This window comes from Oncorhynchus mykiss, chromosome 10 (genome assembly GCF_057628025.1).
Source record: "Oncorhynchus mykiss isolate SJ-2025 chromosome 10, ASM5762802v1, whole genome shotgun sequence".
Classification (NCBI taxonomy): Eukaryota; Metazoa; Chordata; class Actinopteri; order Salmoniformes; family Salmonidae; genus Oncorhynchus; species Oncorhynchus mykiss.
This window is the reverse complement of record NC_143031.1, coordinates 52850841-52876740: the sequence shown is the minus strand read 5'-3', so window position 1 is coordinate 52876740 and position 25900 is coordinate 52850841. Positions and strand designations below refer to the sequence as shown.

Genomic DNA, 25900 nt, shown 5'->3' with positions numbered 1-25900 from the left:
ATCCAAATGCTCTCTAGCAAACTTCAGACGGGCCTGGATATGTACTGGCTTAAGCAGGGGGACACGTCTGGCACTGCAGGATTCATTCACTAGGTCCCCCTGTGTGGTTCTGGGATTTTTGCTCACCGTTCTTGTGATCATTTTGACCCCACGGGGTGAGATCTTGCGTGGAGCCCCAGATCAAGGGAGATTATCAGCGGTCTTGATTATCTGATTATCAGTGGTCTTGTATGTCTTCCATTTCCTAATAATTGCTCCCACAGTTGATTTCTTCAAACCAAGCTGCTTACCTATTGCAGATTCACTCTTCCCAGCCTGGTGCAGGTCTACAATTTTGTTTCTGGTGTCCTTTAACAGCTCTTTGGTCTTGGCCATAGTGGAGTTTGGAGTGTGACTGTTTGAGGTTGTGGACAGGTGTCTTTTATACTGATAACAAGTTCAAAAAGGTGCCATTAATACAGGTAACGAGTGGAGGACAGAGGAGCCTCTTAAATAAGAAGTTACAGGTCTGTGAGAGCCAGAAATCTTGCTTGTTTGTAGGTGACCAAATACTTATTTTCCACCATAATTTGTAAATAAATTCATAAAAAATCCTACAATGTGATTTTCTGGATTTTTTTTCTCATTTTGTCTGTCATAGTTGATGTGTACCTATGATGAAAATTACAGGCCTCTCTCATCTTTTTAAGTGGGAGAACTTGCACAATTGGTGGCTGACTAAATACTTATTTGCCCCATTGCACATGTGATATAAGTAATGTAAGATATGTAGACATTATTAAAGTGGCATTATTTAGAGTGGCATTGTTTAAAGTGACTAATGATCCATTTATTAAAGAGTCAACAGTGATTAAACAGTGATTGGGTCTCCATGTGGGCAGCAACCTCTCTGAGTTAGTGATTGCTGTTTGACACCCCTCCGCCTCCCTTGGACATCGAGTGGAGCCCTGCCTCTGCTGTCAGATCACTCCTGGACTCCCGATGTCGTGGGAGGGGTGCTGAGTTCCGGTGGACGACATTCGAGATCCCAACATCATCCGAGAATTCCACCTTCACCGTCTACTCCTGCTCTCCCTCTCGACGTCGCCGGTCTACTAACCACCGGTCCTGGCCTTCCATCTTTACGCACACCTGCGTCTCATCATCAGTCACACCTGGACTTCATTACTCCCTCATTACTTACCCTTTATAGAGCACTCTTTTGTTATCAGTTATCAGGCACTATTGGTTGTTTCCTGTCAGATGTTTCTCTTGTTTGTGTACACTATACAGTAAACATCAGTACACTCTGTCAACTACAATATCAACTGAATACCAGCCTGCTGTCTTTTAATACAGTATTGTATAGTATTGTATCCCAGTATTGTATGGAGAAGCTGTGTCTCTCATATAGAAGCTGAATAGGTTATTCAGTTCACAGAGATTATTTAGAGTCTGACTGAAACCAGTGTGACTGAAACCCTCTGGCAATATTACAGGTCACCTTCACCACATACATACACACACACACTTCTTCATCCCCAGCACATTCCTCCTGATGTCTAATGGCTGCCATTCCTATCCTCACCCCTCCTCCCCCTCCCCTGCAGTGTCTTACATCCATTGGATACACCACAGACAGACAGGGGAGCAGCCCCCTGTCAGAGAAATAGCTCTTCCTCTGCGTGTAGCGCATACTAATGATCTAGCCTACTGCTGCGGGTGGAGTGTCTAACCCTGTGTTGCTGATGTCGCATACTGATGTGGTTATTCACCCTCACATTGTCTGCTGTGTCATAGAAAGAGGTGAGATGACTTTCCTCCATATTGTTTATGTCACATACGGTAAGACTCTTGCCCATTCACGCAGCGAAACACAGACACACGCACAAACACAGACACATGCGTGGGCACAGACGCACATACGCACCCACACACCCTTCTTCCGCCTCCCTTACACTGCTCTCATGTGGCTATGGGCTCAGGGTAGTCTGGAACTTTCAGTCTCTCTGTGGTACAGCACAGGAGATCATAGTGCATCACACAGTCTTCAGTCCAAGCAAGCCTGATTTCAGATGTGTCCATATCCATGTAGCTTATTGTTACTACTTCCCAAGATGGCATAGCAGTTCAGACTTATTTTTGTCCTCGTCCTGTCGTGTATATAAATATATAGATATATTTACAATTTTTTTTTTTTCACATACATTTTTAATTTTCCAAAAACTTTTCCAAAAACTCATCTTCAGAACACTCTCCTGCAATCCGCTTCACCAATTTATATTTATATAAAAAAGTATTATTTACCTCAGATCTGTAATCCTCCGAGAGGCTAGCCAGAAATTAGCCAGAAGCTAGCCGGGAGCTAGCCAGAAGCTGGTCCAGAAGCTACTCTGAAGCTGGTTCAGAAGCTAGTTAGCTTATTTACTGGCTAATCGTTAGTACTCAGCTAACCACGGTTTGTGGTCATCGGCTGTCCTTTGGCTCGAGAATCTATCGCCAGTTTTGTACGGCGCGGTGCAGCGCAGCGCGGCTCGGAACGGAACATACCGGATTTCGGCCGCTGGCTCTGGACATCCATACCTGGATCTCACAGCTAGCTAGCTGCTATCCGTGTGACTATCGGCTTTCGTCGATTCCGGAGCTAACATCAATTGTTCCGGAGCTAGCCAGCTGAAGAGTTCCATCAATCCTGGGCTGCAGTCACCTATCCGGACCCGTTTTGCTGCCTACGCGGAGCCCCACCGGGCCTTCACAGTTGGACTGCCGACGTTGTCTACCCGAGGGAATTGTCCGGCTGGCTCCTCCGGCGCAACGTTGCCTGGGCGCCCATCTGCGGCCTGCTAGCCGTTGGCTATCTTATCGGCTGCTATCTGAATAGACAATCGGACAATTTTTATTTTTTTTATTTATTTATTTATTTTTCTTCTTGGGCCTCTATAACTATATCTATTGTTTTTATTTTTGTTGTTGTTGTGTGATTTGGATTAATCCCCTCTACCACACGGAAACCCACTAATCTACTGACGGAACGCAAGAGTTGGCTAATAACAGACCTCCATTCTATGCTAGCTTGCTCCTATGCTAGCTTGCTACCGATTTAGCTGTCTAAATCGCCGTGACCGCCAACCAACCTCTCCACTCACTGGACCCTTTTGATCACTCGACTGAGCATGCCTCTCCTTAATGTCAATATGCCTTGTCCATTGCTGTTCTGGTTAGTGTTTATTGGCTTATTTCACTGTAGAGCCTCTAGTCCTGCTCATTATACCTTATCCAACCTATTAGTTCCACCACCCACACATGCAATGACATCTCCTGGTTTCAATTATGTTTCTAGAGACAATATCTCTCTCTTCATCACTCAATACCTAGGTTTACCTGCACTGTATTCACATCCTACCTTACCTTTGTCTGTACATTATACCTTGATGCTATTTTATCGCCCCCAGAAACCTCCTTTGACGTTCTAAACGACCAATTCTTATTGCTTTTAGCCGCACCCTTATTCTACTCCTACTCTGTTCCTCTGGCGATGTAGAGGTGAATCCAGGCCCTGCAGTGCCTAGCTCCACTCCTATTCCCCAGGCGCTCTCTTTTGACGACTTCTGTAACCGTAATAGCCTTGGTTTCATGCATGTTAACATTAGAAGCCTCCTCCCTAAGTTTGTTCTATTCACTGCTTTAGCACACTCTGCCAACCCGGATGTTCTAGCTGTGTCTGAATCCTGGCTTAGGAAGACCACCAAAAATTCAGACATTTTAATTCCAAACTACAACATTTTCAGACAAGATAGAACTGCCAAAGGGGGCGGTGTTGCAATCTACTGCAAAGATAGCCTGCAGAGTTCTGTCCTACTATCCAGGTCTGTACCCAAACAATTTGAACTTCTACTTTTAAAAATCCACCTCTCTAAAAACAAGTCTCTCACCGTTGCCGCCTGCTATAGACCACCCTCTGCCCCCAGCTGTGCTCTGGACACCATATGTGAACTGATTGCCCCCCATCTATCTTCAGAGCTTGTGCTGCTAGGCGACCTAAACTGGAACATGCTTAACACCCCAGCCATCCTACAATCTAAACTTGATGCCCTCAACCTCACACAAATTATCAATGAACCTACCAGGTACCTCCCCAAAGCCTTAAACACGGGCACCCTCATAGATATCATCCTAACCAACTTGCCCTCTAAATACACCTCTGCTGTTTTCAACCAAGATCTCAGCGATCACTGCCTCATTGCCTGCATCCGTAATGGGTCAGCGGTCAAACGACCTCCACTCATCACTGTAAAACGCTCCCTGAAACACTTCAGCGAGCACGCCTTTCTAATCGACCTGGCCGGGGTATCCTGGAAGGATATTGATCTCATCCCGTCAGTAGAGGATGCCTGGATATTTTTTTTAAATGCCTTCCTAACCATCTTAAATAAACATTCCCCATTCAAGAAATGTAGAACCAGGAACAGATATAGCCCTTAGTTCTCCCCAGACCTGACTGCCCTTAACCAACACAAAAACATCCTATGGCGTTCTGCATTAGCATCGAACAGCCCCCGTGATATGCAGCTGTTCAGGGAAGCTAGAAACCATTATACACAGGCAGTTAGAAAAGCCAAGGCTAGCTTTTTCAAGCAGAAATTTGCTTCCTGCAACACTAACTCAAAAAAGTTCTGGGACACTGTAAAGTCCATGGATAATAAGAACACCTCCTCCCAGCTGCCCACTGCACTGAAGATAGGAAACACTGTCACCACTGATAAATCCACCATAATTGAGAATTTCAATAAGCATTTTTCTACGGCTGGCCATGCTTCCACCTGGCTACTCCTACCCCGGTCAACAGCACTGCACCCCCCACAACAACTCGCCCAAGCCTTCCCCATTTCTCCTTCTCCCAAATCTGCTCAGCTGATGTTCTGAATGAACTGCAAAATCTGGACCCCTACAAATCAGCCGGGCTAGACAATCTGGACCCTTTCTTTCTAAAATTATCTGCCAAAATTGTTGCCACCCCTATTACTAGCCTGTTCAACCTCTCTTTCGTGTCGTCTGAGATTCCCAAAGATTGGAAAGCAGCTGCGCTCATCCCCCTCTTCAAAGGGGGTGACACTCTTGACCCAAACTGCTACAGACCTATATCTATCCTACCATGCCTTTCTAAGGTCTTCGAAAGCCAAGTCAACAAACAGATTACCGACCATTTCAAATCTCACCATACCTTCTCTGCTATGCAATCTGGTTTCAGAGCTGGTCATGGGTGCACCTCAGCCACGCTCAAGGTCCTAAATGATATCTTAACCGCCATCGATAAGAAACATTACTGTGCAGCCGTATTCATTGATCTGGCCAAGGCTTTCGACTCTGTCAATCACCACATCCTCATCGGCAGACTCGACAGCCTTGGTTTCTCAAATGATTGCCTCGCCTGGTTCACCAACTACTTCTCTGATAGAGTTCAGTGTGTCAAATCGGAGGGTCTGCTGTCCGGACCTCTGGCAGTCTCTATGGGGGTGCCACAGGGTTCAATTCTTGGACCGACTCTCTTCTCTGTATACATCAATGAGGTCGCTCTTGCTGCTGGTGAGTCTCTGATCCACCTCTACGCAGACGACACCATTCTGTATACTTCTGGCCCTTCTTTGGACACTGTGTTAACAACCCTCCAGGCAAGCTTCAATGCCATACAACTCTCCTTCCGTGGCCTCCAATTGCTCTTAAATACAAGTAAAACTAAATGCATGCTCTTCAACCGATCGCTACCTGTACCTACCCGCCTGTCCAACATTACTACTCTGGACGGCTCTGACTTAGAATACGTGGACAACTACAAATACTTAGGTGTCAGGTTAGACTGTAAACTCTCCTTCCAGACCCATATCAAACATCTCCAATCCAAAGTTAAATCTAGAATTGGCTTCCTATTTCGCAACAAAGCATCCTTCACTCATGCTGCCAAACATACCCTTGTAAAACTGACCATCCTACCAATCCTCGACTTTGGCGATGTCATTTACCCGCCTCTCCTTCCAGTTATCTGCTGCCAATGACTGGAACGAACTACAAAAATCTCTGAAACTGGAAACACTTATCTCCCTCACTAGCTTTAAGCTTTATGCACCAACTGTCAGAGCAGCTCACAGATTACTGCACCTGTACATAGCCCACCTATAATCTAGCCCAAACAACTACCTCTTTCCCTACTGTATTTTATTTATTTATTTATTTTGCTCCTTTGCACCCCATTATTTTTATTTCTACTTTGCAAATCTACCATTCCAGTGTTTTACTTGCTATATTGTATTTACTTTGCCACCATGGCCTTTTTGCCTTTACCTCCCTTATCTCACCTCATTTGCTCACATTGTATATAGACTTGTTTATACTGTATTATTGACTGTATGTTTGTTTTACTCCATGTGTAAGTAACTCTGTGTCGTTGTATGTGTCGAACTGCTTTGCTTTATCTTGGCCAGGTCGCAATTGTAAATGAGAACTTGTTCTCAACTTGCCTACCTGGTTAAATAAAGGTGAAATAAAAAAAATAAAAATAAAAATATATACTGTAAACAGGATTATTAGGGAAGTCGTTCTCGTTGCAAAGCATTTAAATGTTTGAAACAAAACTATTATATTAATCTGACTATCCAAAATAATAGTATTATTGTGTGCATGTAACCATACTCAATATATCTAGATGATTTAGTGCCAGTAGTTACCTACAAGCTGAAAATCCACAGGCCTTGTGAATGAAGCAGAGCCGTTGTGGGACGTGAGGAGTGTAGAAATGACCAGGTGTGTGTATGCGTGTGTGGACCAGATAGCAGGAAATAACAGAAGGAAGAGCTCCAGACACCTGCGGGGGGGGGGGGGGCTGCATGACAGGACCCATTCTAGGCTCTCCTGTTCAGAACGCCATCCACCCCCTCTCCTCAGCTTCAAATGACACACACACACACACACTCCGTGCCTGAACTGACGTTACGTCATCCGTAATCTTATTTATCCTCATCCATCCTCCCAGGCATAAATGGGCATCACAGGGATGGCGACTATAAAAATGAATGAGAAGGGGCCTCCCGGGTGGCGCAGTGGTTAAGGGCGCTGTACTGCAGCGCCAGCTGTGCCATCAGAGTTCCTGGGTTCGCGCCCAGGCTCTGTCGTGACCGGGAGGTCCGTGGGGCGACGCACAATTGGCCTAGCGTCGCCCGGGTTAGGGAGGGCTTGGTCGGTAGGGGTGTCCTTGTCTCATCGCGCACCAGCGACTCCTGTGGCGGGCCGGGCGCAGTGTGCGCTAACCAAGGTGGCCAGGTGCACGGTGTTTCCTCCGGCGCATTGGTGCGGCTGGCTTCCGGGTTGGATGCGTGCTGTGTTAAGAAGCAGTGCGGCTTGGTTGGGTTGTGTATCGGAGGACGCATGACTTTCAACCTTCGTCTCTCCCGAGCCCGTACGGGAGTTGTAGCGATGAGACAAGATAGTAGCTACTACAACAATTGGATACCACGAAATTGGGGAGAAAAAGGTGGTTAAAAAAAATTAATAAAAAAAAAAAAAAAATGAATGAGAAGGGGTGGCTGCCATGCCCCACCTGACCCTCACATGGGTCTTTACTCCACACGAGAGCCGACCAATCAAAGCAATGGTGCTCTCACTGATTGACTCTCCTTATGCATCCTGTTCCACTTCATGTGAACCACAAAAATCCTCAGATATTACGGCTCCTTTTCAACCTTCATGTTCCGATTTCTCTCTCAGCTGAATCTCAGAAGTCATCTGTTATTACAGCTTTCTCTTCACCCTAATGTGTTGTGTTGTTCTCTCTGAGAATCACACAGACTCCTGAGATATTACGGTCCTCTCCCTGGGCCCCTCTCCACAGCCTCCTCCCCCCCCCACCCTTCTGCTGAGATCTTCATAATATCTATTGGGTGCAAAAGCATATCCTGGAGCACAATGCTCTGCTCCACACCATCACATTATTGCTCGTTCTCATTCTCTCTGCTCATTTTGATGAAGGAAAAATGTTTAGGTGGCTCAAAATGGAAGAACAAAAAATATTGCTTAGTCTATTGACTAAGCCTATTAGAATATAATGACATTTGAACCAAATGAAAAGTAACAGGTAGTAGAGACTTCTAGGGATGCAGTGAGTCTGTGAGAGAGATACGAGCCAGTGAAGGGTTAAATAGGGCTAATGCCAGGAAGGTTTCAGTCAGTCAGACTCAAAATAACGTACAGTATTCAGCTTTTATATGAGAGACTCAGCTTCTCCATACAATACTGTACAATCCTATATTAAAAACCACTAGTAGAACCAGTTGGCTGGCCTTCAGTTGCTTTTGTAGTTGATGGCATGTACTGATGTGTATAGTGTAAAACATTTACAGATGAATCATTGATCGCTCATGAACTGCACTTTTTTCAACCTGTATGTATTGCCTGTATATATCCTTATCTATGCTTGATTGTGTTTTGATTGTGTATGCATACCCTCCTGTATTTCCCCACAGGGACAACACAGTCATTATCTTATCTTAGGCATCCACCTATGCATATCTATATCTATGCATATCTATGTTACTGAAGGGGTAAATAGTCTCTCAATGAACTGAATAACCTATGCAGCCTCTATGGGAGACAGACACCACTTCTTCATGCAATACTGGGATAGGCTACAATACATGTAGCTACACATATAAATAAGGGCACAGACCACAGACATACCTTTACATGTGTATATGGATAACAGGGAAAGGCTAGGAGAGGTTAGCTACATGCAGAGTTGAACAACAAAACAGTGGGCAAAAACCACTGATTGAATGGAGAATGCTGATGTAACAACGTTTCAATTCAATGCATGAACAAAGGGGTTAGTTATCGATCAGACCAGCCTTCAGTCAGGAATCTCTCTCTCTACCCCATTTCCCATTTGGACCCAGACACACAGGCGCATACGCACACATGCACATTCGAATGTGCACATGCAGGCTCTATACATACGTACACACACACACTGTCTCCCAGTCTGACCATGTGATTCCATTACTGTCTGCCCCTTTTGTCTCTACTATCATTACTACTAGACATGAAGGTACTGGACCACTTCCACCTCACTGTCCCTAATGGACATCAATAACATAAGACCAACAACAGCAGTGATGGAATGTGGATCTGACTTACTGCAACACCATGCTTCATGTTCAATGATTGTGGTTGTGTTATCTACGAGTGGAATGCACAGAGCCCCTCTACAAACACAGTGGAATACACATCTACCCAACACCCATAATGGACATCAATAGAACATGAGATAAACAACAGTAGAAAGATAGGATGTATGACAAAATCAGACATACTGTATTATTATGCGCCATGTAGCCTATAAATGAAGAACCTGTGGAGGACACAAAGACATGGTGTAGGGGTTTGGTCTTTTTTATTTTACCTTTATTTAACTAGGCAAGTCAGTTAAGAACAAATTCTTATTTTCAATGACGGCCTAGGAACAGTGGGTTAACTGCCTGTTCAGGGGCAGAACGACAGATTGCCACACACACACACACACACACACACACACACACACACACACACACACACACACACACACACACACACACACAAACCTTGTCAGCTCGGGGCTAGGCTAGCACTAGGCTACCCTGCCGCCCCTGGTCTAAGGAGGACGTTGTCCTGACAGAGAGGTATGGCCAACCAGAACCATTTTGTGTCATTCTGGAGACTCCAAGGCTTCGAAGTTGCTCATTAATCAGGCTGGTGGGTTTAAATGCCATTAATATTTAATGAGCAGATCAATCGTATATTGGGCCAGTCTGTCTGCCTGGTGTAGCCCATAACCTGGGTGTATCGTACATCGTGAGATGGGTTGGAGGGTAGGGGGGGGGCAGGCTGCTAGTGTAAATTATTTATTGTGTCTAAACTCTGCTGAACACAGCACAAATATACAGCAGCCATACAGCCTGGTAGGACAGACGCGCGTGCGTGCGTGCGTGCGTGTGTGTGTGTGTGTTGCATACAGATCATTGGTCCTTCGAGCTGGATACTCCAGACACACAGAGAGAATAAAAAGAGTTCAAGGAGTAAGAAAATCTACCAAGATAGGTATGGTAAGGTCTTACAATTCACTCGTTTTTCAACCACTCCACAAATTTCTTGTTAACAAACTATAGTTTTGGCAAGTCAGTTAGGACATCCACTTTGTGCATGACACAAGTAATTTTTCCAACAATTGTTTACAGACAGATTATTTCACTTATAATTCACTGTATCACAATTCCAGAGGGACAGAAGTTTACATACACTAAGTTGACTGTGCCTTTAAACAGCTTGGAAAATTCCAGAAAATGATTTCATGGCTTTAGAAGCTTCTGATATTCTAATTGACATAATTTCAGTCAATTGAAGGTGTACCTGTGGATGCATTTCAAGGCCTACCTTCAAACTCAGTGCCTCTTTGCTTGACATCATGGGGAAATCAAAAGAAATCAGCAAAGACCTCAAAAAAAAATTGTAGACCTCCACAAGTCTGGTTAATCCTTGGGAGTAATTTCCAAACGCCTGAAGGTACCACGTTCATCTGTACAAACAGTGGGACCACGCAGCTGTCATACCGCTCAGGAAGGAGACACGTTCTGTACCTAGAGATGAACGTATTTTGTGAAAAGTGCAAATCAATCCCAGAACAACAGCTAAGGACCTTGTGAAGATGCTGAAGGAAACAGGTACAAAGGTATCCACAGTAAAACGAGTCCTATATCGACATAACCTGAAAGGCCGCTCAGCAAGGAAGAAGCCACTGCTCCAAAACTGCCATAAAAAAGCCAGACTAAGGTTTGCAACTGCACATGGGGACAAAGATGGTACTTTTTGGAGAAACGTCCTCTGGTCTGATGAAACAAAAATAGACCTGTTTGGCCATAATGACCATCGTTATGTTTGGGGGGAAAAGGGGTAGGCTTGCAAGCCGAAGAACACCATCCCAACCGTGAAGCATGGGGGTGGCAGCATCATGTTGTGGGGGTGCTTTGCTGCAGTAGGGGCTGGTGCACTTCACAAAATAGATGGTATCATGAGGCAGGAAAATTATGTGGATATATTGAAGCAACATCTCAAGACATCAGTCAGGAAGTTAAAGCTTGGTCGCAAATGGGTCTTCCAGATGGACAATGACCCCAAGCATACTTCCAAAGTTGTGGCAAAATGGCTTAAGGACAACAAAGTCAAGGTATTGGAGTGGTCATCACAAAGACCTGACCTCAATCCCAAAGAACATTTGTGGGCAGAACTGAAAAGGCGTGTGCGAGCAAGGAGGTCTACAAACCTGACTCAATTACACCAGCTCTGTCAAGAGGAATGAGCCAAAATTCACCAAACTTATTGTGGAAACTTGTGGAAGGCTACACCGAAAAGTTTGACCCACATTAAACAATTTAAAGGTAATGCTACCAAATACTAATTGAGTGTATGTAAACTTTTGACCCACTGGGAATGTGATGAAAGCTGAAATAAAAAATTCCCTCTACTATTATTCTGACATTCTTAAAATAAAGTGGTGATCCTAACTGACGTAAAATTGATTTTTCACTAGGATTAAATGTCAGGAATTGTGAAAAACTGAGTTTAAATGTATTAAGCTAAAGTGTATGTAATCTTTATACTTTTAGACTTTAGACTTCAACTGTAGATACATAAATTAATCTATATGATAAATACAGCCATCACCAAATAAAGATTCTCATTACTTGGCCATTATGCTCTGTGATGTTATCAGGGTCATGTTCATTAGGGATCAAATGAAAGAAAACTGACTGAAACAGGGAGGGACTATCTGAACTTGTCCAATAAGAGTCTGGAAGACATTTTGCTATAGTGCGCCCTAACAAATATGACCCTGTTGTATTGTTTTTGTAGGGGTGGTGTATGGGTGGATGTATAGCTCAGCTACCTATCTATCTTTAGTATGTGCGGTGTAGGGGTGGTGCATAATGTCTGGGTGGTGTGTGGGCTGCAGTACCTCTCCTCCTCCAGCAGGGGCCCTCTCTGATGGTGTATGACAGCTCAGTGAACTCTATGTCCACAGCAGAGCGCCGAGGCAGGTGGGAGAACCGCTGGGCCTCCGTAATGTGGTTCTCCACTTTCTTTAGGTGGGTGAGCAGCGGGGCCTCCGTGGGCACACCCACACCCCCAGGGAGTTTGGTCTCCTCCATGGGGATGCTGACAGAGACAGACGTCTCTAACGTCCTCTCAGCCATACTAACAGACTGGAAAAGAGGGGGGAAACTGTCAGTTACTTTAATACTACAGATATCATGTAATTATTACACATGTTATTATTGTGATGAGTGTGTATATGAGATGAGATTCTACAAGTAGGTTACCCAGCAAACTGGGAAAATTCCCAGAACATTGCCTACAATTCCCATTAAGTTCTAGTTAGAGTTTTATCTAACATTAGGAAATATCCTTGGAATATTCTTCTAACATTCACTAAAATGTTGTGCACAACATCTGTAACAACCACCACAGAACATTCCCCAAAAGCTATTAGGTTTCCAGAAAATATAATAACAGTCATGTTTTCTCAGCAAACCAAAATTGGTTCTGTGAAAGTTCCCAGAACATTTGTGAGGTTGCGGAAAATGTTCTCTTAAAGCAAAAACTTTCCAGTCATGCTGATGACAACGTATACAACGTTTGTATAAAACATTCACCTCTTGTTGCAAGAACATTCCCAGAATGGAGATCCCAAAATATATGTTCCGAAAACACAAAAGACAGAAGAAATGTGTTCTAGGAATGTTCTTGCAACATCAGGTGACTATTTTTTACACTATAGAAGAAACAATGTAGAATCATCCACACAACTGGACAGTATTTGTGTTTTGGGAACATGCCTTTAAGGATGTCCCCACAATGTTCTCACCAGACTGTTCCAACAACCTAATGAAACATTCTGGGTTCTAGGAAAGTTCTTGCAACACCAGACAAATGTTCTATACAAATATTCTATAGTCATAAGCATGACAGGACAGTATATGTGTTATGAGAACATTTGCTGCGACCTACCAAATGTTCTGTGAACTTTCACAGAAACAATTTTGGTTTGCTGGATATTCTGTTAAATCCCAAAGCAAATGGGGCAGAATAGATCCATGTTATGTTATCATACCATGGGATATAAATAAACCCAATTCTCTGCCATGGGCTTGGAGGTTTGAGTATTGAAATGTAATGAAAGTGATAGATTATCAAGCAATTGAGTGAATGATGACTTGACAAACTGACATTGATTGACTGTCAAAAACAAACTCTGCCAGGCCTACTCCATAAGGACATGACCTGGACAATCAGTTTGTAATGTAGGGATGGTGTTGCTCTATATAAAGCTGTGAACAGCGATGATGAGACAGTGGAAACAGTGTTGTAGTGATTACAGACATGCTAGACAAGCTCTTAGAGGTCCGACGGTTTTGGCGGTGCTAATGTGATTAGGGCTATAGACGTCCCAAATCACACCCTATTCCCTATATAGTGCACTATTTTTACAAGAGGCCTATAGGGAATAGGGGTCCATTTGGGACACAGATTTGGTCTAGTTGTATAACGTTGTAAGAGGTTTTATTAGGTCCACAGCATAGACAGGCTGGATGTGGGGGATCTTATTCCCGGACGGTACGAGGAGTGGAGGATTTGGTTACAGACTAGCAGAGCCTTATAGTGCTGAAATGGCTAATTCACGAGAAACCTCCTGGCCTACATGGAGTATCCCCCCTCCCCCACTGCTCGAATCCTGACTCCCCACTCACTCTGGCCTGGGCAACACAAGCCAATTAAGAGGAAATACACCAATATTTCACATTAGCTTTCACACACACACGTTATACTACCTGTACACCTACGCTTACCACACCACAAAAATAAAACTTTTCTGGGGTACAAAATCTGAGTCCTTCCTATCGAAGGTTGGTTGGAACACGACACCTGTCTGTTTTGTTCTGCTTCCCTTGTTTTGCAACTCGCATATCAAACCTGCTCTATTGATTCTAGCTCCTATGAATTATTCTAGGGGGGACTTGGTTTCCCTACTACAGCATGAAAGGCAGGCAGGCAGAGCAACACAACACTATTTATGGGTTGCACATTGTCACAATATTTTTGTTAATGTTTTTTTGGAAGACTGAACGTTCTACTCAAGCTGTCTGAAGCTCATAGCTAGGCAGTCATAATATACAGTACACTACAGTGCATTCGGAAAGTACTCAGACCCCTTGACTGTTTCCACAATTTATGTTACAGGCTTATTCTAAAATTGATTAAATAATTTTTTCCCCCTCATCAATCTACACACAATACCCCATAATGACGACTCAAAAACAGGCTTTTTGAAATGTTTAAACTGTATTACTAATAAAAATGGAAATATCACATTTACATAAGTATTCAGACCCTTTACTTAGTACTTTTTTGAAGCCCCTTTGGCAGCGATTACAGCCTTGTGTCTTCTTGGGTATGACGCTACAAGCTTGTATTTGGGGAGTTTCTCCCATTATTCTCTGCAGATCCTCTCAAAATCTGTCAGGTTGGATGGGGAGCGTCGCTGCACAGATATTTTCAAGTCTCTCCAGAGATGTTCGATCGAGTTCAAGTCCAGGCTCGTGCTTGGCCACTCAAGGACATTGAGACATTTCCCAAAGCCACTCCTGCGTTGCCTTGGCCATGTGCTTAGGATCGTTGTCCTGTTGGAAGGTGAACCTTCACCCCAGTCTGAGGTCCTGAGCTCTCTGGTGAAGGTTTTCATAAAGCATCTCTCTGTACTTTGCTCCGTTCATCTTTCACTCGATCCTGACTAGTCTCCCAATCCCTGCCATTGAAAAAAATCCCCACAACATGATGCTGCCACCACCATGCTTCACCGTAGGGATGGTGCCAGGTTTCCTCCAGATGTGACGCTTGACATTCAGGCCAAAGAGTTCAAGCTTGGATTCATCAAACCAGAGAATCTTGTTTCTCATGGTCCGACAGTCCTTTCGGTGCCTTTTGGGAAACTCCAAGCCGGCTGTCATGTGCCTTTTACTGAGGAGTGGCTTCCATCTGGTCACTCTACCATAAAGGTCTGATTGGTGGAGTGCTGCAGAGATGGTTGTCCTTCGGGAAGTTTCTCCCATCTCCACAGAGGAGCTCTGGAGCTCTGTCAGAGTGACCATTGGGTTCTTGGTCAACTCCCTGACCTAGGCCCTTCTTCAACAATTGCTCAGTTCGGCCAGGCAGCCAGCTCTAGGAAGAGTATTGGTGGTTCCAAACTTCTTCCATTTAAGAATGATGGAGGCCACTGTGTTCTTGGGGACGTTCAATGCTGCAGAAATGTTTTGGTACCCTTCCCCAGATCTGGGCCTCGACACAATAATGTGTTGGAGAGCTATGGGCAATTCCTTTGAATTCATGGCTCGGTTTTAGCTCTGACGTGCACTGTCAACTGTGGGACCTTATATCGACAGCCTTTCCAAATCATGTCCAATCAATTGAATTTACCACAGGTGGACTCCAATCACGTTGTAGAAACATGTCAAAGATGATCAAAAGAATCAGGATGCACCTGAACTCAATTTCGAGTCTCATAGCAAAGTGTCTGAATAGTTATGTAAATAAGGTTTTTTATTTTTAATACATTTGCAAAAAAAAATCCTAAAATCAATTTTCGCTTTGTCATTATGGGGTATTGTGTGTTGATTGATGAGGGGTAAAAAATATTTTATTAATTTTAGAATAAGGCTGTAACATAACAAAAGTTGGAAAAAGTCAAGGAGTCGGAATACTTTCCGAATACAGACATGGGGCTTTACCTGTAAAGTACCGTCTTTCTGCAGGTTCAGGTTTCTCAATGGGTTAGGAGGTAGAAATGCAGCAATTTATTTGCTCAACACCTAGTCCTGTTACAATATGTAAAGGCCCAGTCAGTGAGTCATCAGAGTATACTGTAGGTGCGGCTGGCTGCAGCCCCTTATGACTGCCTAGCTTCAGACAGCTTGATTTATCCACAACGAGCTTTATAATAAGTTGCAGTGGGAGAAAGCACAATTACAAGCAATGGACGTATACTTGACAAGATATTAGAGGTAGTTTGAAGTGTGTTATTTTGTATCAAGTCAATAGGAAGTCGCATAGGCCTAAGCTGCCACATACAGTTGCAGTCTGTAGATACTTTTGTACCTGTTTCCTCCAGCATCTTCACACGGTCCTTTGCTGTTGTTCTGGAATTGATTTGCACTTTTCGCACCATGGTGTTTATACTTGTGTACTATTATTTGTACAGATGAATGTGGTACCTTCAGGTGTTTGGAAATTGCTCCCAAGAATGAACCAGACTTGTGGAGGTCTACAATGTTTTTTTCTGTGATCTTTGCTGATTTCTTTTGATTTTCCCATGATGTCAAGCAAAGAGGCACTGAGTTTGAAGGTAGACCTTGAAATACATCCACAGGTACACCCCCAATTGTCTCACATTATGTCAATTAGCCTATCATAAGCTTCTAAAGCCATGACATCTTTTTCTGTAATTTTCCAAGCTGTTTAAAGGCACAGTCAACTTAGTGTATGTAAACTTCTGACCCACTGGAATTGTGATACAGTGAATTATAAGTGAAATAATCTGTCTGTAAACAATTGTTGGAAAAATTACTTGTGTCATGCACAAAGTGGATGTCCTAACTGACTTGCCAAAACTATAGTTTGTTAACAAGAAATTTGTGGAGTGGTTGAAAAACAAGTTTTAATGACTCCAACCTAAGTGTATGTAAACATCCGACTTCAACTGTAGTTGAAATGATACACAGCAGTGCAGCAGTGTACAATGATACAATGTAGCATCAGCTACATAGACCAAGTCTAATTAAAGCTAACATATCTCAGAGCAAAACTTGCAAGGAGTCAACACTGTATCACACCAGTTTCTTCCCTGAAGGTAGAGTTGCCCTTAAAACAGATGTAATAAAGAAAACTCCAATCTGCATTGTGTGGTGCTGTTATAGGCCTACTGTAAAGTATCAATTCTGTTTAGCATGGCTCAAACCTTACATCTATTGATTGACATTCCATTAGTGAACTTCAATTAGCACACTGCTTTAAGCACTATAACCCGTCCGACCACTAGCACACTGCTTTAAGCCCTATAACTCGACCGACCATTAGAACACTGCTTTAAGCCCTAGAACTCGACCGACCATTAGAACACTGCTTTAAGCCCTAGAACCCGACTGACCATTAACACGCTGCTTTAAGCCCTAGAACTCGACCGACCATTAGAACACTGCTTTAAGCCCTAGAACTCGACCGACCATTAGAACACTGCTTTAAGCCCTAGAACTCGACCGACCATTAGAACACTGCTTTAAGCCCTAGAACTCGACCGACCATTAGAACACTGCTTTAAGCCCTAGAACTTGACCGACCATTAGAACACTGCTTTAAGCCCTAGAACTCAACCGACCATTAGAACACTGCTTTAAGCACTAGAACCCAACCGACAGAACACTGCTTTAAGCCCTAGAACTCGACCGACCATTAGAACACTGCTTTAAGATCTAGAAGCCACTAGCACACTGCTTTAAGACCTATACAGATCCCTGACAAACCAATGGACTCAGCATTTTTACAAAACAATTTGTATCCATGTTTCCTATATAGTGTACAACTTTTTTTATCAGAACCCTATTATCACATTATGCTCTGCAGAACCCCAACGAACCATAGCTGGTTCATCCCAACAGAACCTGTGTATCCCAGATGGCACCCTTTCCCAAGTAGTGCACTATAAAAGGAATAGGGTGCCAATATGGACGCAGCCTGGCAGACCATAATGGGGTCTCTCTCTGTGAGGTGAAGGCTGCCCTGTTCTTACCTCTCTCATGCATTGCCCTGCCGCCTGGCCACGTGATGGAATTGGGAGGTAATAAGGTGTCACATCTAAAGACATATGGTTAATGTCTTTCGTCTGTAGCCTTAGCTGATACATTGCTGGCAGTAAGGAATCCAGTGCTTGTCTGTCCTAATGAGTAATTACTTGGTAATAGCCTAAAGAAGTGGCACAGGTTCTCTCTTTCAGAGGCACCTGTTACTATGTTCCCCATGATGATGTAAACATTAAACCATCTATTGAATCTGTGTTCTTTGAGCTCTCTACCTCTCCACAAGAACAAAAGGCTAAACCTAAATATGGCTGTGCTGTACATGGGCTAATATGAACATACTGTACAATCCTGAGGTGTTTGGCAGGAGGGTGGATGGAGTGAAAGAAGAGAGGTTGTCCCATGCTGTTCCATGCATTACATCACTAATACATGCATTATCTGAAATAGATTTCTATTCCACGAACACACACAGGCCTACATGCAAGCACAAACACAATACACACAAATATAAACAGCTCATTTTAAATTCTTCACATTATGAAACATTTACAAATGATGCATTAATTAATCCAACATACTTTTTCTTGAGTGTTGACTTGACCAACAATAGAGCACTCCGTTCCCATTTATGAAGAGCACTGCTCAGTTCATCCCTTTACAATGAAACAGCAGACCCAGCAACAAGAGATGGTGCCCAACGAGTCAGTCCGGTGCCAGGCAAAGATCGTCACTGTGTTCCAGGCTCCATGAATGTTCGGTTCGGTTACGGCGGTTACGATGGAGAAGGATGAGGAAACGATGTTTCCCCCCCCCAAAAAAGATCACTCGGTGCTTGCTAGGCTACATAACGTCCTGCACACAATATCTACCGCAATTATTGTCGAAATTATCAAATCCCCCTTCTGGCCGGAACAAGTGTGGTATGATGATTGTCAGAGATTAATAATTCAACAAATGCTGCATCTTTAGTCAATCAATCAGGAGTGCGTTCGATTTCTGAAAGGTTATAGGCTAAATCAGATGTGTTTTACTTATTTAATTCCCATATCCAGAATACCTATCTCACAAACGTCCTTGCCGCGGTGTTGATTATATTTTCTTTCCCCCGTCTAGTCTCCACGTCCTCTTCTGGCTTGCTGCAGTAGCTCAATAGCACGCAGTACCGTTATCTTGCCGGTCAGTGCCTCTCTGGCACGCCCGTCGTCGGTGTTTCAGGGCGTTACTGGCAGGTTTTGCGAGGAGATAGTCCACAGGAAGCCCAGGCTGAATGCTTTAAAGAGCCATGATGATGTGATTATTGTGTTTTATGTGTAGGACACATATGGATCGGGCTTATGGGTTTTCACCTGAATAAAATCAAAAAGCTTTGATAGACCCCACACAAAGTTGTATTATGGGGTGCCAACAGTAGTTTAGAAATGCGATTAACATATAACACAGCATAATAATACTTGAATATTTGTGCAATTACAAACATACGCACTATTTTTACTATTCCTTATTGGGCATAACGATTTGGAATGATTTGGCACATAGCCTATAAGCATTGACGACCACGTCGTAGCCTATGCCGGTGTGTTGCCCATAGCTACAAAAAAATCCGATTGAAAAGTCGATACACCAATCCATTGTTTGTTTATTTCATCTTAGTGATGTAAGCAATACAAACGTAGGTTGTGGGCTATCGAATGCACCCACCGATGTGAATTTATCCGCGCGCGGTCTCTTTAAAGACCGCACCTGCGCATCTGTCTGGTGCTGATGCTGCAGTGCCCGGGTTATTTTCGGTGAAACAATCGGGGTTACTACCGTTCAAATAACGCCCTAAAAATCACTCCGTGGGAAGAAACCAAAACATATTTGGTCTGTGTTTTTTTTCGCCAGCCAACGTTGAATATTAGCCTACCTCATAAGGTACCATAAATAAGCAATTATGTCATGCTCGTCTTGAGCGGGGATAAAGTACATTACGGTCTTATTCGTCTTTAAATGGTTAGCCTGTTTAAATAGATAGTGGACCATCACAATTATCATTGTGTAACTAAGTCCAATGATAAGAGTAATGGCTGCAATTGCAGTTATTCCGTACAATAGCCCTATAATTAAATAAGAAAATATAAATACAATGAATAACCATTCTAGACATTTTTGTTTAAGAAAATACTAGGCCTACTCCCCTCTGCTGGTGTAATTTGCTGTGACTTTGTGCATCATAGATAGTCAGTAATTGGTCTAAGATGAATATATTCATATGGAACAGCTGACCTATAAAGATGCACTCCTTACATTTGCATAGGAACGATTTCATAATACCGTTTTTTTATAGCGTTGGTGCAGTTTTCACAAGTATGTGGTACATTGTCAAAACTCTTAGTAGAAAGCTTAAAACAGATTATCAAAAAGGCAATTGTTTTGAAACTAAGGACAGTATAAATTGACTAAGGACATTGCACTAAATCAGTCACTTTTTTCACCAAACCTAATCAGTGTTATCTAGAAATACATGTTTGACATTGCAGTACATGTTAATATAAAGTAATTGCCTTTCACAATGCAATGCTCATATTACTTTTGATATGATTCTCTCTTTTGTTAAGACATTTCACCATTACTTAATCTGACTGCTCTTAATTGAAGATCACTTCAACTTTTGGTAAACCTATAGATTTTACATGTACATATTTCTACAGATTGAGAGTTAAATAATGAAAATGTCTGAAATAGAAACATGAAAAATATGTACACGTACTTGAATGTACTTCTATGATTATGACTTTACTTCACAGTAAGTTAAAAAAAAAAACCTAATAGACAAGATATACTATATACAACAGATGTTCTGTATGTAACAAATCAAATAAAAGTTTATTGGTTGCGTACACAGATTAGCTGACGTTACAGCAGTTGCAGTGAAATGCTTCTGTTTCTAGCCCCTCTACAATGCAGTAATACAACATCCAAATCATCCAGAAAGTCCAAAACAAATAATAAATGCATCCCCAATACACCGAGTGTTCAAAAGACAGTGTTCTTTCTATGACTGATTAGGTAAAAGCTATGATCCCTTATTGATGTCACCTACATCCACTTCAAATCAGTGTAGATGAAGGGGAGGAGACCGGTTAAATAATGATTTTTAAACCTGGAGACAATTGAGACATGGATTGCATATGTGCGCTACTCAGAGGTTGAATGGGCAAGACAAAACACTTACAGTGCCTTCGGAAAGTATTCGAACCCCTTGACTTTTTCCATATTTTGGTAGGTTACAGCCTTGTTCTAAAATTTATGAAATTGTCTTTTTCCCCCCTCAATCTACACACAATAACACTACAGTCAATCACGGACTACAGGAAGAAATCCAGCCCAGTCACGGACCAGGATGTCTTGCTCCCAGGCAGACTAAATAACTTTTTTGCCCGCTTTGAGGACAATACAGTGCCACTGACACGGCCTGCAACGAAAACATGCGGTCTCTCCTTCACTGCAGCCGAGGTGAGTAAGACATTTAAACGTGTTAACCCTCGCAAGGCTGCAGGCCCAGACGGCATCCCCAGCCGCGCCCTCAGAGCATGCGCAGACCAGCTGGCCGGTGTGTTTACGGACATATTCAATCAATCCCTATACCAGTCTGCTGTTCCCACATGCTTCAAGAGGGCCACCATTGTTCCTGTTCCCAAGAAAGCTAAGGTAACTGAGCTAAACGACTACCGCCCCGTAGCACTCACATCCGTCATCATGAAGTGCTTTGAGAGACTAGTCAAGGACCATATCACCTCCACCCTACCTGACACCCTAGACCCACTCCAATTTGCTTACCGCCCAAATAGGTCCACAGACGATGAAATCTCAACCACACTGCACACTGCCCTAACCCATCTGGACAAGAGGAATACCTATGTGAGAACGCTGTTCATCGACTACAGCTCGGCATTCAACACCATAGTACCCTCCAAGCTCGTCATCAAGCTCGAGACCCTGGGTCTCGACCCCGCCCTGTGCAACTGGGTACTGGACTTCCTGACGGGCCGCCCCCAGGTGGTGAGGGTAGGCAACAACATCTCCTCCCCGCTGATCCTCAACACTGGGGCCCCACAAGGGTGCGTTCTGAGCCCTCTCCTGTACTCCCTGTTCACCCACGACTGCGTGGCCACGCACGCCTCCAACTCAATCATCAAGTTTGCGGACGACACAACAGTGGTAGGCTTGATTACCAACAACGACGAGACGGCCTACAGGGAGGAGGTGAGGGCCCTCGGAGTGTGGTGTCAGGAAAATAACCTCACACTCAACGTCAACAAAACTAAGGAGATGATTGTGGACTTCAGGAAACAGCAGAGGGAACACCCCCCTATCCACATCGATGGAACAGTAGTGGAGAGGGTAGCAAGTTTTAAGTTCCTCGGCATACACATCACAGACAAACTGAATTGGTCCACTCACACAGACAGCATCGTGAAGAAGGCGCAGCAGCGCCTCTTCAACCTCAGGAGGCTGAAGAAATTCGGCTTGTCACCAAAAGCACTCACAAACTTCTACAGATGCACAATCGAGAGCATCCTGGCGGGCTGTATCACCGCCTGGTATGGCAACTGCACCGCCCTCAACCGTAAGGCTCTCCAGAGGGTAGTGAGGTCTGCACAACGCATCACCGGGGGCAAACTACCTGCCCTCCAGGACACCTACACCACCCGATGTCACAGGAAGGCCATAAAGATCATCAAGGACATCAACCACCCGAGCCACTGCCTGTTCACCCCGCTATCATCCAGAAGGTGAGGTCAGTACAGGTGCATCAAAGCTGGGACCGAGAGACTGAAAAACAGCTTCTATCTCAAGGCCATCAGACTGTTAAACAGCCACCACTAACACTGAGTGGCTGCTGCCAACACACTGCACCTTCTTCACGATGCTGTCTGTGTGGGTGGACCAATTCAGTTTGTCCGTGATGTGTACGCCGAGGAACTTAAAACTTACTACCCTCTCCACTACTGTCCCATCGATGTGGATAGGGGGGTGCTCCCTCTGCTGTTTCCTGAAGTCCACAATCATCTCCTTAGTTTTGTTGACGTTGAGTGTGAGGTTATTTTCCAGACACCACACTCCGAGGGCCCTCACCTCCTCGCCGGAGGGCCGTCTCGTCGTTGTTGGTAATCAAGCCTACCACTGTAGTGTCATCTGCAAACTTGATGATTGAGTTGGAGGCGTGCGTGGTCACGTAGTCGTGGGTGAACAGGGAGTACAGGAGAGGGCTCAGAACGCACCCATGTGGGGCCCCAGTGTTGAGGATCAGCGGGGTGGAGATGTTGTTACCTACCCTCACCACCTGGGGGCGGCCCGTCAGGAAGTCCAGTACCCAGTTGCACAGGGCGGGGTCGAGACCCAGGGTCTCGAGCTTGATGACGAGTTTGGAGGGTACTATGGTGTTAAATGCTGAGCTGTAGTCGATGAACAGCATTCTCACATAGGTATTCCTCTTGTCCAGATGGGTTAGGGCAGTGTGCAGTGTGGTTGAGATTGCATCGTCTGTGGACCTATTCGGGCGGTAAGCAAATTGGAGTGGGTCTAGGGTGTCAGGTAGGGTGGAGGTGATATGGTCCTTGACTAGTCTCTCAAAGCACTTCATGATGACGGAAGTGAGTGCTACGGGGCGGTAGTCGTTTAGCTCAGTTACCTTAGCTTTCTTGGGAACAAGAACAATGGTGGCCCTCTTGAAGCATGTGGGAACAGCAGACTGGGATAAGGATTGATTGAATATGTCCGTAAACACACCAGCCAGCTTGTCTGCGCATGCTCTGAGGGCGCGGCTGGGGATGCCGTCTGGGCCTGCAGCCTTGCGAGGGTTAACACGTTTAAATGTTTTACTCACGTCGGCTGCAGTGAAGGAGAGTCCGCATGTTTTGGTAGCAGGCCGTGTCAGTGGCACTGTATTGTCTTCAAAGCGGGCAAAAAAGTTATTTAGTCTGCCTGGGAGCAAGACATCCTGGTCCGTGACGGGGCTGGTTTTCTTTTTGTAATCCGTGATTGACTGTAGACCCTGCCACATACCTTTTGTGTCTGAGCCGTTGAATTGCGACTCTACTTTGTCTCTATACTGACGCTTAGCTTGTTTGATTGCCTTGCGGAGGGAATAGTTACACTGTTTGTATTCAGTCATGTTTCCGGTCACCTTGCCCTGATTAAAAGCAGTGGTTCGCGCTTGGGTATGACGCTACAAGCTTGGCACACCTGTATTTGAGGGAGTTTCTCCTATTCTTCTCTGCATATCCTCTCAAGCTCTGTCAGGTTGGATGGGGAGCGTTGAAGCACAGCTATTTTCAGGTCTCTACAGAGCTGTTCTATCGGGTTCAAGTCCGGGCTCTGGCTGGGCCACTCAAGGACATTCAGAGACTTGTCCCGCAGCCACTCCTGCGTTGTCTTGGCTGTGTGCTTAGCATCGTTGTCCTGTTGCAAGGTGAACCTTCACCCCAGTCTGAGGTCCTGAGCTCTTTGGAGCAGGTTTTCATCAAGGATCGCTCTGTACTTTGCTCCATTCATCTTTTCTTCGATCCTGACTAGTCACGCAGTCCCTGAAAAACCGCCATGTTTCCCCGTAGGGATGGTGCCAGGTTTCCTCCAGATGTGACGCTTGGTATTCAGGCCAAAGAGTTCAATCTTGGTTTCATCAGACTAGAGAATCTTGTTTCTCATGATCTGAGAGTCTAGGTGCCTTTTGGAAAACTCCAAGCGGTTTGTCACGTGCCTTTTACCGAGGAGTGGTTTCTGTCTGGCCACTCTACCATAAAGGCCCGATTGGTGGAGTGCTGCAGAGATGCTTGTCCTCCCTGACCAAGGCCCATCTCCCCCGATTGCTCAGTTTGGCTGGGCAGCTAGCTCTAGGAAGAGTCTTGGTGGTTCCAAACTTCTTCCATTTAAGAATGATGGATGCCACTGTTCTTGGGGACATTCAATGCTACAGAAATGTTTTGGTACCCTTCCCCAGATAAGTGCCTCGACACAATCCTTTCTTGGAGCTCTACAGACAATTCCATCTACCCCATGGCTTGGTTTTTGCTCTGACATGCACAGTCAACCTTATATAGACAGGTGTGTGCCTTTCCAAACCATGTCCAATCAATTGAATTTACCACAGGTGGACTCCAATCAAGTTGTAGAAACATCAAGGATGATTAATGGAAACAGGATGCACCTGAGCTCAATTTTAAGTCTCATTGCAAAGGGTCTGAATACTTAAGGTATTTCCATTTTTTCACTTTGTCATAATGGGGTCTTGTGTGTAGATTGCTGAGGATGAAAAAAATACATTTTGGAATAACTCTAACTTAAGAAAATGTGGAAAAAGTCAATGGGTCTGGATACTTAGTGCCTTCGAAAGGGGTATGGTAGTAAGTACCAGGCGCACTGGTTTGGAGTATGTCAAAAACTGCAACGCTGCTAGGATTCACGCTCAACAGTTTCCTGTGTGTATCAAGAATGGTCCATCACACAAAGGACACGCAGCCAACTTGACAACTGTGGGAAGGATTGGAGTCAACATGGGCCGGCATCCCTGTGGAACGCTTGACACCTTGTAGAGTCCATGCCCAAAGGATTGAAACTGTTCTGAAGGCAAAAGTGGGTGCAACTCAATATTACGTAGGTTTTCATGTATCCAAAATTAAGCTGCTGAGGTGTTACATTTTTTTTTTTTTAAGTGCTCACGCCACTTTACTAAAATTGCATTGGCCAATACAGTACTCAGTACTACAGTACAGTACCATAATACAGTATATTCCATTTTACGTAACAGACACTTATATCCAAAGTGACAACACTCCACATTTTGGTATGTGACCCCAATACATAAGTACCATACAATAATGTAAAATACAATATAGATGTAAGATGTATGACTGCCATCCCCATAAGCGTACCACTCTCCTTCAGGCCATGGATGAGGAATGCAATGATTTTCACCCAGACCTATGTGAGGCTTGGTGTCGCCATGCCAAAAGGTTTTT

The 25900-nt window shown here is 44.2% G+C and overlaps 1 protein-coding gene across 1 annotated transcript in view; it reads right to left on the bottom strand.

Moving 5' to 3' along the window:
* The window catches only part of abcg4a (ATP binding cassette subfamily G member 4a), a 42937-nt gene extending 22838 nt beyond the window's left edge, over positions 1–20099 (bottom strand). Inside the window, exons 1-2 of the mRNA XM_021619008.3 lie at positions 18479–20099; positions 12011–12257 (exon numbers count right to left, since the gene is read on the bottom strand). Of these exons, the coding sequence (XP_021474683.2) occupies positions 12011–12257; positions 18479–18526 (295 nt within the window). The 5' untranslated portion in view covers positions 18527–20099. The remainder of the gene's footprint in view (positions 1–12010; positions 12258–18478) is intronic.
* Between the last annotated feature and the right edge of the window lie 5801 nt (positions 20100–25900).